Here is a 14,208-nt window from a genome sequence, read left to right as displayed (position 1 = left end):
TAGAACTTGGATTTTATTATAGAAATAAGCATCCCCAAGGCGTTTAATTTTATTTTTTGAGATCTCAGATAAAGCTAACTCATAGCTGAATTGCGGTGTCGGTCCTTTTAGATATAAAGCGACGTCACCAAAGCTATGTGTAAACTTAACTTGAAACAGTTTGACTTAAATACTTTTACATATTAGCAACGAAGTTTACCGGCAGCAAGTTTTCAAAAATCAAAAGAAGAAAATCAATCCTTGATAACTTGGACTATTAAAATTAACTACATTACAAAAGCTAGTAATATCTTTGTCTGAAGACTTAAGTTCGACTCTGTGGGCAGCTATAGTATCGTGAAGGAGGGGCCAGGTCATGGCGTAAAAGACAAGGCTACCTAAATATATATGAAAAAGCCTGATGCTAGAGCAGCTCCTCGGGCAGCTAAAGTAGAGAGCAGTTTTTCAAAAATAGCTCGTTAATAATTTTTTTTTAAAATGTGTAGTATAGATGTGACTGAATTGGAAAATTGTGCTCATTTAGTAACCGAAAATTAGCCCTACACATCTGATAAGTTACGTGCCTACTCAAAACGCTCTGACAATTCGAGCGCACAACGTGGTAAATCAGATAGACTAACAGCAATTGAAACAAAAGTTACCAAGATATGCTGAAAGTTTGGCTATTCAGATCTACGCTACATACGCGGCTCTCAGTCCCACGAAGCGTAGCAGATTTTCTAATATAGTTAAGCACCTTACAAATTAGCTTTGCCCTCGGGCTTTGCTCACTACCCACCAGTGCATTCTCGGAACTTGCCTATGGCTATATTGATGCTGATTTTAAAATAGAGTCTACTCAGCAGCAGCTATCTTGTGTCCTGCGGGACCGGACCATAAGACACATATTGTCTAGTTACGTTGTGGGAAAACTTGTGAATCTATTTCACTCACGGAAAGCGACTACAAGACCAGACCCTGTCGGGAGTTAAATTTACGTTTCGCCCTGCGCAAGCATATCGATATATACTTGAAAATCCCTTACAAATTTCGGAGTGCTTAATTAAAAAAATATATTTAGTAAGCTAATTGACTTTCAGCGGAAGCAGGGTCCTAATGTAGTGGGTTGTCCTGCGCGGAAGAAAACAATATCATACTATGCACAATACCGCGGACCGTAACTGTACCATCAAGTATCTTCAAATTATAACATGTTACCTAGGAAAACACTGAACCGACTTAATCAAACGAAAAAGTCAGTAAGATTCTCTGCTTTAAGTAACTCTACTTTAGTGAAGCATGCTCGCGCTCGCCAGCGTATCTAATGCTCCAGCATTACATAGATGGATATTAGGTTTTACTCACGTATACATCCCATATCAAACACTTTAATAGCACCCCTGTTTGACTGTGCTAAGTCTACAATTAACAAATATCGCATCACATAGATTATTAAAAAATGCACATTAATTTTATTATTAAAATTATATATATTAAAAATATATATATTGAAAAAAAGAAACACTTCAGTGTTCAAACAACGGCTCACAAGAAATATAGATACTGCACCCTTATCTGACACAACTATTATTAGCGGATCATATAAATAAAAGCGATTCTTTTATGAGCCTAAAGCTATCGTGTAATAGAATCAAAGTTATTGACAGCTCTGTGATTTTTAATCATGTTCCCAACGTACACAAGATACTGAGTATTATTTCCTCCCTCAAAACTTTATCACCGATCCCGCTATTTTTGGGTTTTAAACAGCGGATATGCCGGTTTGAGTCCAGTAATGGTGTAATCTCTGTTATAATAACAATAATGTGTGCAGTATATTAGGACCTCGATAAACGATTGAGCTTGGTACTGCTGTCGTCGTCATGTATATCTCTGTCCTCCCCTTACCCCGTTTTCCCTTGTGCCGAAGCACCTTATTAGTATTTCGTAGTACTATAATATATCAGCCATTAGCATTACCCCCTGTAAACAGTTTTTTTCTTCACCTAGCCAGTACCTTATGCGGCTTCAGTTTCCCTATTTTTCCGCACTAACAACTTAAGTCAGCCGTCGTGTTAGTCTAGTGAAATCTCTACATTCGAGCCGTAGAGAGCTGCGAAGGCGTCGTATGTGTCAAGCAAAACAGGCCTTTACAAGCATGTACGCTTAACTCTTCTGAACCCCGCTGCCAATCTTCAACCGTTTTGCTCGAGACTTCTCCCCTTTCCCTGCCGACCGATGACGCCCGACCCAACCCAGCGCTTCATTCAATCCCTGATTCTGAACATAGGTAATATTCTAATACATGTTCAGTTTAATAGTTCAGTATCGCCACGCAGCATCTCGATGAAATCGGCATGAATCGACACTAGCCCCTCTGAAGCCGCTGTGGGATCGTATTGTATAGCTTGGAACGCTACCCGCAATATTTTCTATTCCCCCGAACAACCTTTTCCTATTTAACCTGAGAACTTTTCCTATTTCAATTTCTAGACGACATCATTTTTTGTTAACCCCAATTGGCGCACTCGTCCATGCTGTTTTTGGTCTTTGACCTAAGCATATGTGCATATGTGTTGTTTTTTCAGTGACTACGGTCAAACAACTGGAGTCGAGGTTTAAATTTGAGACAGAATAAAAACAGAAGAGACACGAAGCGTGTGTGAAAGCTTAGGCTACGGCAGGATACTCTAGAGAAGAGAGGTAACAAACAGCAGCCGCACATTCCCGCTTTAGCGGGAATGTGCGGCCTGCACAGCCTGCGTGAAAATGTTTCTTCGGCAACAAAGGTTTGAACAGAATTTTTGCAGAGTCAGTAAATGCCCTCACCAGCTAGCTGACTAAAAAGCTGAATCTGCTCCATGCATTACTACTGTAGGACCGGAGCAAGAAGCAAAAAAGGAAGAGTAGAGAAACGAGGAGGGCAGGTGGGCGCAGGAATATGGAAGTTCAGAGGAAATTAAGGTGGCGCCAACAAGTTCTTGCCAAAAAACAATGAACGCAATCTGATGGAAGGTGTTTTTATCATCGTTGCTACTCTCACTGTGGTAACTACCAGGATCCGGTGTATAGGAAGACGGCGCGATGCGAAAAAATATTATTTTATGGAATTATTCGGGAGAGCTTTGGATATGTGACGCTTCTTTTAGGTGACTCTAGCCACCGACAGAGCAGAGACAAAGCACAGGAAAGGAAATAAACAGCTGGGAGACACGCTGAATCAAGCCTTGCGTGCTAAAACGCGTGCAACAAAGGAGGAATACACATGATCCAAAACGGCACTGAGGGTCCCTGCTTCAACCCTGCAGAAGCGGTATATATTATCCATGTATATAAAACAACAGGGGGGTAGCAGTATCTGTATAAAATATGGGACCACCTTTTCGTTAACTGTCAAATCAGGGCACATTTCGACAATGGTGCCACGATAGCAATGTCAGAATGTTTTTCTGCTCGTGAAACAGTAGATACTGTCATCATGTAGTCGTCTGAGTGTATTTAAGAATTCAATGTGAGCCGCTTAAAAAAGCAGTGTGACGTAAATCATAAGGGTTATATTCGGCTTGGTATAAGAATACGTTACAGCGATTTAGGTTGGTACACAAATAGAAACTTTCACATGATCAGTGAGACTAGCGAAATTATATCAGAGGCAACTGTGGAAAGCCCAACAAAGAGGATGCTAGATATGTTTCCTCTAGATTGTGTCCTTTTACGAGAAGTTTACGCCTTTTGCCGTGCATTAGGCTTGACTTAGTATAAAGCTTTGGTGCTATTTTCTATAAGCCTCAAGCATTTCTCCTCTGGGAATGACGATTTATCACAGCATGTATTATGCACGCTTCTGCGTAAACGCCCTGACTTCTTGATTTACCTAATAAATTAGTACATGACGATAGAGCGTCTCTACTCTCTGTCTGGTTGCGCTGTAAGGTAGTTCGGATACGAAGGACCGACTGTGCTTTTTGTCCATTCTGCGTTAGGACAGTAAACAGCGAAGTGCTAAAAGCCCTATGATTGAAAAAAGTAAAAGTCTTCGTATCTAGAGAGTGCAGGACTAAGAGATTATTAGATTGACTTCAGCAGGAGAGAAGAGAAGTCGGAGCCGTAATCATCTATTGACATCCTTATTCAAAGAGCTTCGGAGCTACATCAGACTGTTTTGATAGTTTCTTTTGATGTGTCGGCAGCGTACTGTTCAGTGAGACGGAGAGAGTTAATACCAAAACTTACGGAAATAACTTTCCAAGGCATCGGACTAGGGAAGCTTCCGTATCGCTTTCGTTTAAGAGAATCTGCGTATCTATCTAGATAGGTTTCACTGGACACAAATAAATCAAACAGCTTAAACAAAACTCTCCTGTCTGGAGATTCTACTCTATACCAATAGCTTGCTTGTATATGTTGAGACGGAAAAGTTAAAGGAGCAAAAATTATTCCTTGTCACAACTTTACTTTTTACGTACCTGATATGGCTTGCTATTGGAAACCAAAAGTTGCCAGATGTCACTCTTCTATGAAGCTGGTCTTACTACTAGCCACAAGTGGCCCTATGGCTAGTGATATTGCGCTATTGGGAAAACGGTTAGCAACGCTCACTGCAAAAGGCATGTAAGGGAATCATGGTGGTTATAAGGCAAATTAAACCACAATCTAAATTGCACTTAGGCCTTGTATATCCCACATATTTCCAACTCGGCGAAAATCTCAATAAATATAAGCTTTGAGATTCTCCCTGCCTGAATATTGCCATCCTAATAGCTTGCGCTTCGCATTTTTTTTATACTACTATAATTAAGCGATAGGTAGACACGTTAAACAATATCGAGTCACTTTTAATTTGAAATTTCACCAAAAGCAAGACTGGTCAAGCACTGGAAAAATAGCTGAGACAAACATGCCTAAAAGCCAATAGATCTCCTTAAAAGATTGAGGCCAGTATAGAGAGCCTTGTTCCAGTAGTTTCTCCTATGTCTGTAGTGACGTAATATTTTCCACGATCCACCTGACGGAAAAAAGCCCCCATGAACGAATGAAAGAAAATAGAGACTTGGTCGATCAAACTTTGGGCTCTTTAGTCATCTTTTCTCTCAGAAATTTTGAAGGGTGCTTCTCAAAAAAGATCTGTCACGATTTTTAGTTATCAGAGAAAACGAAACGTTTTAGAGGATGTTCTCCTTAGTCCTTGTCGTGCTATTAACTGAATTTTCGTTTTCAAATGTGCTTTTGTTTCGTTCTCCATAGCTCCACAGTTCCGCTGCTTCGGCTAATCTTAGGTCGAGTCACAGCAACGATAGCAACAGTGCCTGCAACAGTTCTAGTAATAGTAAGCGCGTCACATATCTACTTTATTTTCTGTGTTCTAATGCAAGGTGGAAACAACCATCTCTACAAGTAACACATTGCCCAGGTGCCTTTAAAGCTTCCTCATGCATTCTCTAGGCAAACCAAATCTGCTTAATGCGGCGTAATCCCTCCAACTGTATAAAGCCGTGTGTTCCCATTACAGCATGAGGACGAACGACGACTAGAGGCCTCTCTGTGCCCTGGGCATCGGCCGGCATTGGTCCTCCAATCCTAACACTATAATGTATATAGCACAGCTCAGTCGCAAGAAACCTCTTCACGCTTTCGAAAACAGCCGAGCTGACATTCAGACTAGGTCAGAAAGTTGGACAGAAAGGGGTAAGTGATTTACAAGTGTTCTAGATGACAACTTCCCTTATACAGAAGCAGGGTTTAGATAGGCTGAATAAAGACTCCGTACCAGACCAGGTTTCCGTTATAGCAACACTGCATCTATTCCACTCGTGAAAGGTAGAGAAACAATTATATACTGCACTGAGACCGGCGATACTTCGCTGTAATATACAAGAGTGCCATGCTACTATATATAAGAGCAACAGAAAATGTCGAATAGTATCGGTTGGATGCTACGTACCCTGCAACGGCCGTTTATGCACACGTCCCTGGATCCTGGTAGGCAAGGTGTCCCATCAATTACAGTGTCCCTTAGCATGACCGAGAAAAATTTGCCGTCAGGCTTGCAGTGCAGTTGACACGGTGCAGCCGGAATCGATACTGGGGACCAATTAAATAGCTCACCCTAAAATATAAAAACGAAATTTTATTATACTTCTAACGTAGTCGGTTAATGAAAATACGCCGACGCTAGCCTTCTACCTATCTGCTCGTTCCAAGTATAACACACGGAAGATATTTACCTATTGTTGTTTTTCTTATGGACATTGCCAAAGATTTTTGAGCAGGTTTTCGGCATGGTTATCAATAGGGGGTAACTGATTTACTTTCGACGCACTTTTTCCTAAACTTCTTCTAAACTTCTAAAAAACTTTGACTTAAACTCAGATTAGTTAAGTGCTAGATTCAAATTTATTCCTTAAGTAATACCATGACATTTAACTAATGAACACATAATAATCAAAGGGTCGTTTTGACTTGTTTGTATAAACACTCTCAAATAAGAGAACCTATTCAGATTCACCGTTTGTAATTGTTATTCCTACTAGGGCTTCATTGTAATTCTATTTATATGATTAATCGATAGTCATTTGACGTGGCAGTGATAGGAATCAAAAGAGTGTAGTAAAAAGCGCGGTCCGGTAAAAATAAAAGTGAAAAACAAACAAAAATTTAATTTTTTGTTTGTTTACGGGTAGTGTGAGCGAAAGAGAGACAGAAATACAAAGGTTATTTTTGTTGTGCGTTTGACCCTTTTAGAGATAAAAATATTAGTAAAAAAACAGATAGAAACGGTTTGTCTAAATTTCTAGGGGCCTCTTGGTATTTGTTTGCTGTTAGTGCTAACGTTCCTACTACCAGCTTTTATGTCATCCTTAGATCGTACGAAATAATTTGGGGAAGTTAATTGGAAGGACCTTGACGCCATCGTCGAAATTCAAAATCTAGAATAGTTGACTCACTATAACGAATACGATATCCGCTACAGAGTAGTACAAGTACTGAGGTAGGCAGTCCACTGAAGTGCTGAAGTGATGTTCCAGTCTCTTAATTATTACTATTGTTGTTATTATAATTAAGTTAGTGTTTTTCAAAGTGTTCGCTTCTCTCTAGCAATCTACTTGTTCTAGCACGCAGAAAGCGAGACCGTGTGGCTCGACGTTCCGAACAACTGGTTACACATTGAGGCAGCGATTTGAAGAAGATTCTTCATAAACAACGACAAGGTGAAAAGCGTCTGATCCTATAAATTTTTCCTTGTTAGATGAAACTCTCTGCATTATTGTACTCAATCTGGTAGACTCTTCCCTGCTTCACGATTCTCGGGACCGTTCGACTCTGATCACGACTCAAGTGGATCAGTTGCTTCCAACCAAAAAGGCGAACTATTTTCCCAATGGTAAAGAGTGAAATTTAAATTTATCCATAATCCAAAATTCGGTTGCCATATTACCGTAAAGCTTGTCACTTTCCGTGTTGAGAAAGTTACAAGATGTATGTATGTATGTATGTTCAAATTTTGATTGAATACGACAGGAGTTATGCGAACGCTGTACAACGCGGATTTTAAATGAGTACCATCAAACTTTCAACTTTTTGTAGATTTACATAAGCAGAAAATTTAGCGCAACTCGTGTTCCCGATCCGTTGTCTGGTCAATTTTGAATGGGTTGGGTTATACAGGGAAACTAAGCGTTTTTCTTCCCATTGCATCAATCCTATATACCAATAAATGAAAACCAAATTCATCAACTGCTTTTCTATTGCAGATTCGCTTGTTCCTAAGCTACACGTCAAAGGCACACTGAAAACCTTTACAAAAGTCACTACATTAAGTTATATTACATTATAACCTAGGGGGTGAAATGGGGCATTGCATTTCGATCATGTGTAAAACTAGATGGCGTTCGTGCTAATTTTGTATAGAACTGGGTAGCCACAGGTGGCAACTCAGCTTCCTAGAAATGCGTATGTGCATATATATACATCAAGTTAATTGAAAACATCGTATTTTTGCATTCGTTATGTTACATGTCGTTGCATACCGTGGCACATGTCGTTACTTTTAAGTTAAACTTTATCGGCAATTTACATAACTCCTTTTGCCACAGTCACGTATAATGACAAAAGTTTTTGTTGAGGTTGGGTTGATTTTGGAGGACACCGGCACTATTCCTCTTGGCTGCTCGAACAAAAGAAAGCTCGTTGATGTTGGCCATTCAAAATATGGTTTCACACTGCGCAGGGGGCCCTGATGTGGACTTTGCCAAACAAACCATAATTTTTGATTTGGCTAACCTAGCCATACATTATTACAGAACAACGTATCGCCTTCTCTAACCAGCAAATCTGAGCGCGTAATCCCCTTATATCGACACATATACTTCGATCAAATTATCTAAGCCATGTATAATTGTCCGTAACTACCGTACAATTTAAATTGCTCGCTAGTGTTACGTTTTTCTAATGTTCGTCGCATGATGCATACGTGAGAATATTTTAATCATTAAACTAGTACGAAATTTCAGCGAAGAAGAACGTTCCTTTGACGTAACTTCAACTGCTATGCAGTCGGATCAAAACAACTCACTTTGTAAGGTAGATTATTAAAGCTGGCGCACTGTTCCGCCCGGAAACTCGGTGTTCCCTCTGGGCATTCTTCAGTGTTGCACATTCGATACCTTTTACGTTCACCGATGCAATATCGACCTCCGTGTGCTGGTCTGAAATACAATGAAAAACAAACACTGACATATCGTTTACGTTGAAGGACCGCGTAGACTCCAACATTCACTTATCATAATATGGATGCTAAAAAAAAAAAAAAGTCTATATTCCTTAACCGGTGATCTTTAGATAGCGAATTAAACGTTTGTTTACAGACCCAGGTGTCTCTTCAACATCGACCCAATTTCGTTTTCACTACAGCGTACAGTTTTACTCTGACCCGGTGGTAAAGCGACAGTGAACCGCTGCCTAACAGAACAATTACAAAATTGTTTGGGTTGTGTCGCTGCTAATCTCGTCTCGATTGACGCGGTAATTTTAAAACGGATTCCGTATAATTAAAACCAATCACATAAATCTTTGTGTGTTTTTCCGCAAACTTTTGCTGGTCGACACAAATCTACACTCGCACATGTTCAATAATTTGAGTATGTATGCATATATGTAGAACTGTTTTCTTTTTTTTGCCGATACATGAATTAATCTACTACAAACCAATTGTTACATATCGTTTGAAATCAACAATTCATTGATTCACAAACGTCCTTTTACTGAAGTATTTTTATTGAAAGATTTAGAATATTTAAGTACAGGTAGATATTTTCTAAAAATCATACTTTCTTAAGAAATTGTAAAAATAAAATTTTTCTCCGTGTAATATTGTTTTCAAACAGAAAATTCAAATTAATAATTTTAATTGATAATGTTGTAAAAATTGTGAGTTGGGCATTTAAGGTCAGCTGGAAGAACAACCCATTAAAATAACTAATTCTTTTACAACGGAAAAAGGTAAAACTAATGTCTTCTTTTCATAAAAATCAGTTTGACTTTGAAGTAATACGGTTAACAAGGTAATGTTCTGTTGCCATTATGTCTTTCTTCTATTCAGCACATACTAGTGGCCGGCTTACAGGTAGCAGCAGAAGAGCTCATCGTTGCTAGTTACCGTATTTCTCGCGTCGTCTTTCGTCCAGTGGCGGGAGCAGCATGATATGGTGCTTCAAGTGGCTGTTCTCATGCAATTTTGCCTTTTTCTACAAGGTCATCTATGACGCTTATATTTATTTTACGCTATGATCAATATCATCTCCGGATGTCGCCTGAGTTCGACAATTGGAGACTAGTTTGCTTTCCGTTTAGTGTCATAAACGCTGTTTAGGAGCAGGCATTTCCTGGATGCGATTTATTACCTTTACATGAATATCGTTTCTATACGCTAAGTACTAAAAGATTAACTTCTATCGAATTACGATAGAAGGAAATGATGTTTAGGGGAAACAAGTTTAAGTGATACACACCCAGCTGCTTTCGAAATAGGCATTACACTTTTCCACCGTTTGATTATAGCCGTCGTCAAAGCTTGTTTGTAACATGGGCTACTAAACAACCAAAAACAACACAAAAGAGTCCTAGAGGGCTTTTCCAGACCCTCGTTTCGCGCAAGCAGCTGCGGGAGTAAAGGGTCCTTGGAGCACCATAAGCTTCCGTCGCCTAAACACAATTATGGCACACAGCCTCTATTGCTTCTACCACCAACTACCACCTTCACAACCTCTATATAAGCCGGCCGCTAGTAGCTTTTGCCTCAGCGGCAATGAGTGTTTCACCGTTTCCCGTATGTTGCTATAAACTTGCTTCCGGCCGGGGAGCGGAGGCATTTCTTGATGTCGTTGTTTGTTCCTAGCAGCTCCGCCACCATGGGTCCTGCCCGCCTTCTGGCAAAGGCAACACAAACCGTTATACGTGAGGCCTACTCGGCAGCACAGAAGGCATCGTGTGGCTTCAGGATCCGATATAAAAGAACTGTCTGATTCTCCGCTACGATTTCACCATCCAGATCTTTGGTTAGCCGCCACTTCCTTTCCCAAAAAAAGGCTCCTTTACAACCGATTGTTGAGGTAAGCCATAGAGCCGTCGGTAGGTTCGAGAAGCCGTGACCCAAGAAGCGTCGACGCCAAATGGCTACATGACAGGCCGGCTACTTCCGTCGTTTGAAGCGGTACAACCCTTGCGAAGAGGAGGAAAGACGAACTGGTTGAAGGAGTAAAGGGTAGGTGGGACAAAATGGGACAGTGTAAACGATGAAAAGAGGGTAAAACGGGGTCGGTTTCTAACATGATTGTACGGCAAGAGACTATAAAACAACAGGCGTCTGAACAAGCAAGGACACCCTCACCGGACTCCTCGAACTGGGCTTCTTTTTCATCGCGCGCAGCGGCACTTGTGCCGTGGCTTTGCTCCACAATAATCCTACGCGTCGAAAGGCAACTTTTGCATTTGTGATACTCAATCTAACACTGCGGCGACCATAGTGTCGGTGATGCAACGCAATGTGAAGTGGCATAAAAAAGCATATGTTAGACTAGAAAATTCTCGTTATCTTTATCACTTCAGAGATTTCGAAAAATAAAAGAAGGACAAGCGTAACAATTTTTAGCGCTTTGTAAGATGAAGCACGTTTAAAGCACAAGTACGAGAAAGAGCTGAAATTAGTCCTTGCACATGTATATTACAACACAAACATAATCTTTGTGCGTGTGCGCGTGTTCTTCGATTGTCAGGAGAGGAAACTGCGGGCGCCCATAAGAGTTCTTTATTCGCGAAGCTGAACATGACTAGTCACTTTAAAGCTTGGCCTGCACATATGCAATGGTCGTGCGAGCGTTTTCGTAATCGTCACAAAGAATCTGGCTTTGAGGATCATTCAAATTAAGAGAGGCGCTATGCTATGTGCAGACATATCATACTAGAGTCTCTGTTCAGAGCTTAATAGGTAAACGTTCAGTTGTCGACTATACATGCCCTTGTTTCATATAACAGAAAACAAAACATTTTACTGCAGAAAGCAGAACAAAAAATCGCTTTCTGGTCCGCGGTCGGTCATGGCAAGTAACATATTCCGCATATGCTTCTAAACGTAAATCTTAAGCATATCTACTATAGTTTGACCCCATTCATACTTACGCTGGATTGTCGCAATGGCGCTCGGCGTGTATAACTCCACCTCCGCACGTTCTAGAGCATTCTCCCCAGGCGCTCCACGAACCCCATTCACCGTCTATAGCCTCTGGCCGATCGCCCATTTCGGTGCAGTTCCCTAGATAACACCACTGCCAAAAAATTGACACTTGCTATTATCTAACATTATGATAATAGTAATAATACACTAGTAGCAAAGCGTTAATTTAGCAAATTAAATAGAACCGCCTTCTTTATCATATGATATGCAAGTGTATACCCCGTTAGAATCTGCCTTATTTCAAGCGTTACCGCCACTTCACAGGATTCTTTGCGTGTGCTATGCGGACCTGTAAATGTCGTTCCCCCAGTGTATTAAGCTATTGCAATTTGAAATTTAGCTGATATATTTCTCAAAGCGGCTAAATGTGATGTCACGGCAGTCAGCAGGAGGTTACAGTGCAGGGAACTAGTATATGCAGTTACAATAAGGATACACTCAGGAGCAGATGAATTCACCTAGAAAATCCGGAACACTTGGGAGCCTTAACGGAATGAAACGGATCTTCGAACCGGTTACTGGTAAATACAGACTAATGTCGCGGATATATATCTCGGTTTTCTAAAAGACTATACAGGATAACATACTCAAGCAGGCAACATTTGTACAATAAAAATATCCCCATCCTGCTCGGGAAGAAGCAGGATTTTAAGCTACATGAGACCTTTCTAGAGGTTGTTGCTGTGCGTTCCACCTTTCTGCAGCGTAATATTATGCTATATTCCAGCTCATCCCATACAGTTTCCTCATTGAGCTAAGTTCTTTACCCCTACAGCTGTCTCAGAAGTTCGGATAAGGTGGTGAGCCACACAGAATTAAGGGCGGTCATTTGAAGAGCACTGCGCGGGACAGAAATGCCCTCTACACTAGCGGTTTGACACCAGCTGACGAAACGCGGTTCTATGGTATAACTATGGGTTTAAAACAAATACTTATTGGTGCATATTTAAATAACTCCCACGTTCATTACAATGCTTCAACTAGACGATTGGTAGCGGACCAGTCGGATCCTGAAGCGATGCGATCATACGCCGATCTCTGTTAAGTCCAATTGTAATGGAAATCAAGGAACTTAACTAATAAAGAATCGGAAAAACGCCCTAAGGAACGTTCAAAAATTAACGACTTTTGATACAAATTATAACCAGAAGAGGAAATACTTAAACTACCCACAGCCTGCGGCAGAACGTTGAGCATAATAGTGATATAACATATTCAACGTTGTAACGTATTTATACATGGACGTAAATGGATACTAACGACGAAATACTCAAAGGTAAAGGAAACGTTGTCATAATTTTAGCTAAAAGTTAAGAAATACTATTAAGTTTGTTCCCTAAAAACTGATAAACTCTTCGTAGATTAAACAATATAGCACTACTGTGAATCCTGACAAATATTCGCGAATTATTACAACTAAATTATAGGTACAGTAAATTAAGGATTCTACATACATGGAGATTGACGACAACAAAAAACGATCACAAATATATAGTATTGGCAGTTTGTTTATAGGATTTGTCCTCAGGATAAGGAGCCGTCTAGACCTCAATTTTAGGAGTGATAGCTTTAATTTCTACTCTTACAATAGAACCTTGTTAATATACTTGTACATTTTTTTTTAACATTTCCTCCATTGTGTGTAAGGGTGTGTCGAGGTTAAGTGCCAAGCGACGTAATACGTTATACCTGGCTACATAACGCAAAAAGTGAAGACAATTAATAATGGCGACGTCTTAGCATGATCAGTTGGTAACCCGTGCGGATTGCGTCCAAAGTTTACTCAAGTTTATGAATTAACTCCTATGAAGTTAAGTCTTACGCTTATTGCCAACGCCAGAGTGAATTGACTTTGAAAGTTTACAATTTAAAGCATAAAGAAACAGATAACTTGAAGTTCAAGCGATTTTACCAAACAGCTGGAATTTGTCCTCTATGAATAGGTGAATGTGTTTATATTTTCGTATTTATCACCTTTTTTTTTCTCAGCTCCATAAATTAGCTATTATGCTAAAAAGCTTTCAGCGGTTTATATGCAAACGAAGCTATGAATAGGAAACAGTCTCGTGAAACTTACCTAGGCCATATAGCACATTTTATCTAAGGATTATCTCTTTCACGAACACACAACGTTTTCAAATGAATGACGCAATCGGCCATTACGTGCCATACTCCCCGAACAGCATTACTTATTTAGCTGCATTTTTTAAAAATGAACCGCTTTCGCTAAACCTGCCTTCCTAACAAGATTGTCCTACTGACTTTTATAATCCCCCTATACGGTACGGTACATCCATTGGTGGTGCTTGTGTGTGCAGGACACTGAGCACCCTATCACAACTTAAATCCACTGCAGACGCATCTCTAAACCTTTTTGCTGTGTATCCAATACCGGATAGAGTCGAGTGGCATTTTGGCTAGCTCTACGAGCTAACCAAAAAATCACTTCAGCCATATAATTTCGCGGCCTTTATTCGGGAAGCGATTACTAATAATATTAC

General features: G+C 40.2%; 1 protein-coding gene across 13 annotated transcripts in view; it reads right to left on the bottom strand.

Annotated features, from left to right (window-relative positions):
• LOC111254967 (A disintegrin and metalloproteinase with thrombospondin motifs 6-like) overlaps positions 1 to 14,208 on the bottom strand; it is a 236,974-nt gene that overhangs the window by 38,194 nt on the left and 184,572 nt on the right. For 11 of the 13 annotated variants that reach the window (XR_015318072.1, XM_086976289.1, XM_086976290.1 and 8 more), the window contains 3 exons: positions 11,653 to 11,798; positions 8,552 to 8,708; positions 5,921 to 6,085 (listed from right to left, as the gene is read on the bottom strand). Coding sequence is in view for 12 of the 13 variants with exons in the window: in XM_086976289.1 (XP_086832415.1) it covers positions 5,921 to 6,085; positions 8,552 to 8,708; positions 11,653 to 11,798 (468 nt within the window). In the remaining variant the exon portion in view is untranslated. The remainder of the gene's footprint in view (positions 1 to 5,920; positions 6,086 to 8,551; positions 8,709 to 11,652; positions 11,799 to 14,208) is intronic. The other 2 variants (XM_022816483.2, XM_086976292.1) reach the window with 1 other exon arrangement.

The sequence above is a fragment of the Varroa destructor genome, unplaced genomic scaffold, assembly GCF_002443255.2.
Source record: "Varroa destructor unplaced genomic scaffold, Vdes_3.0 BEIS01000007.1, whole genome shotgun sequence".
NCBI lineage: Eukaryota > Metazoa > Arthropoda > Arachnida > Mesostigmata > Varroidae > Varroa > Varroa destructor.
Note: the sequence above shows the minus strand (reverse complement) of the source record. Positions and strands in the feature narration are given on the sequence as shown.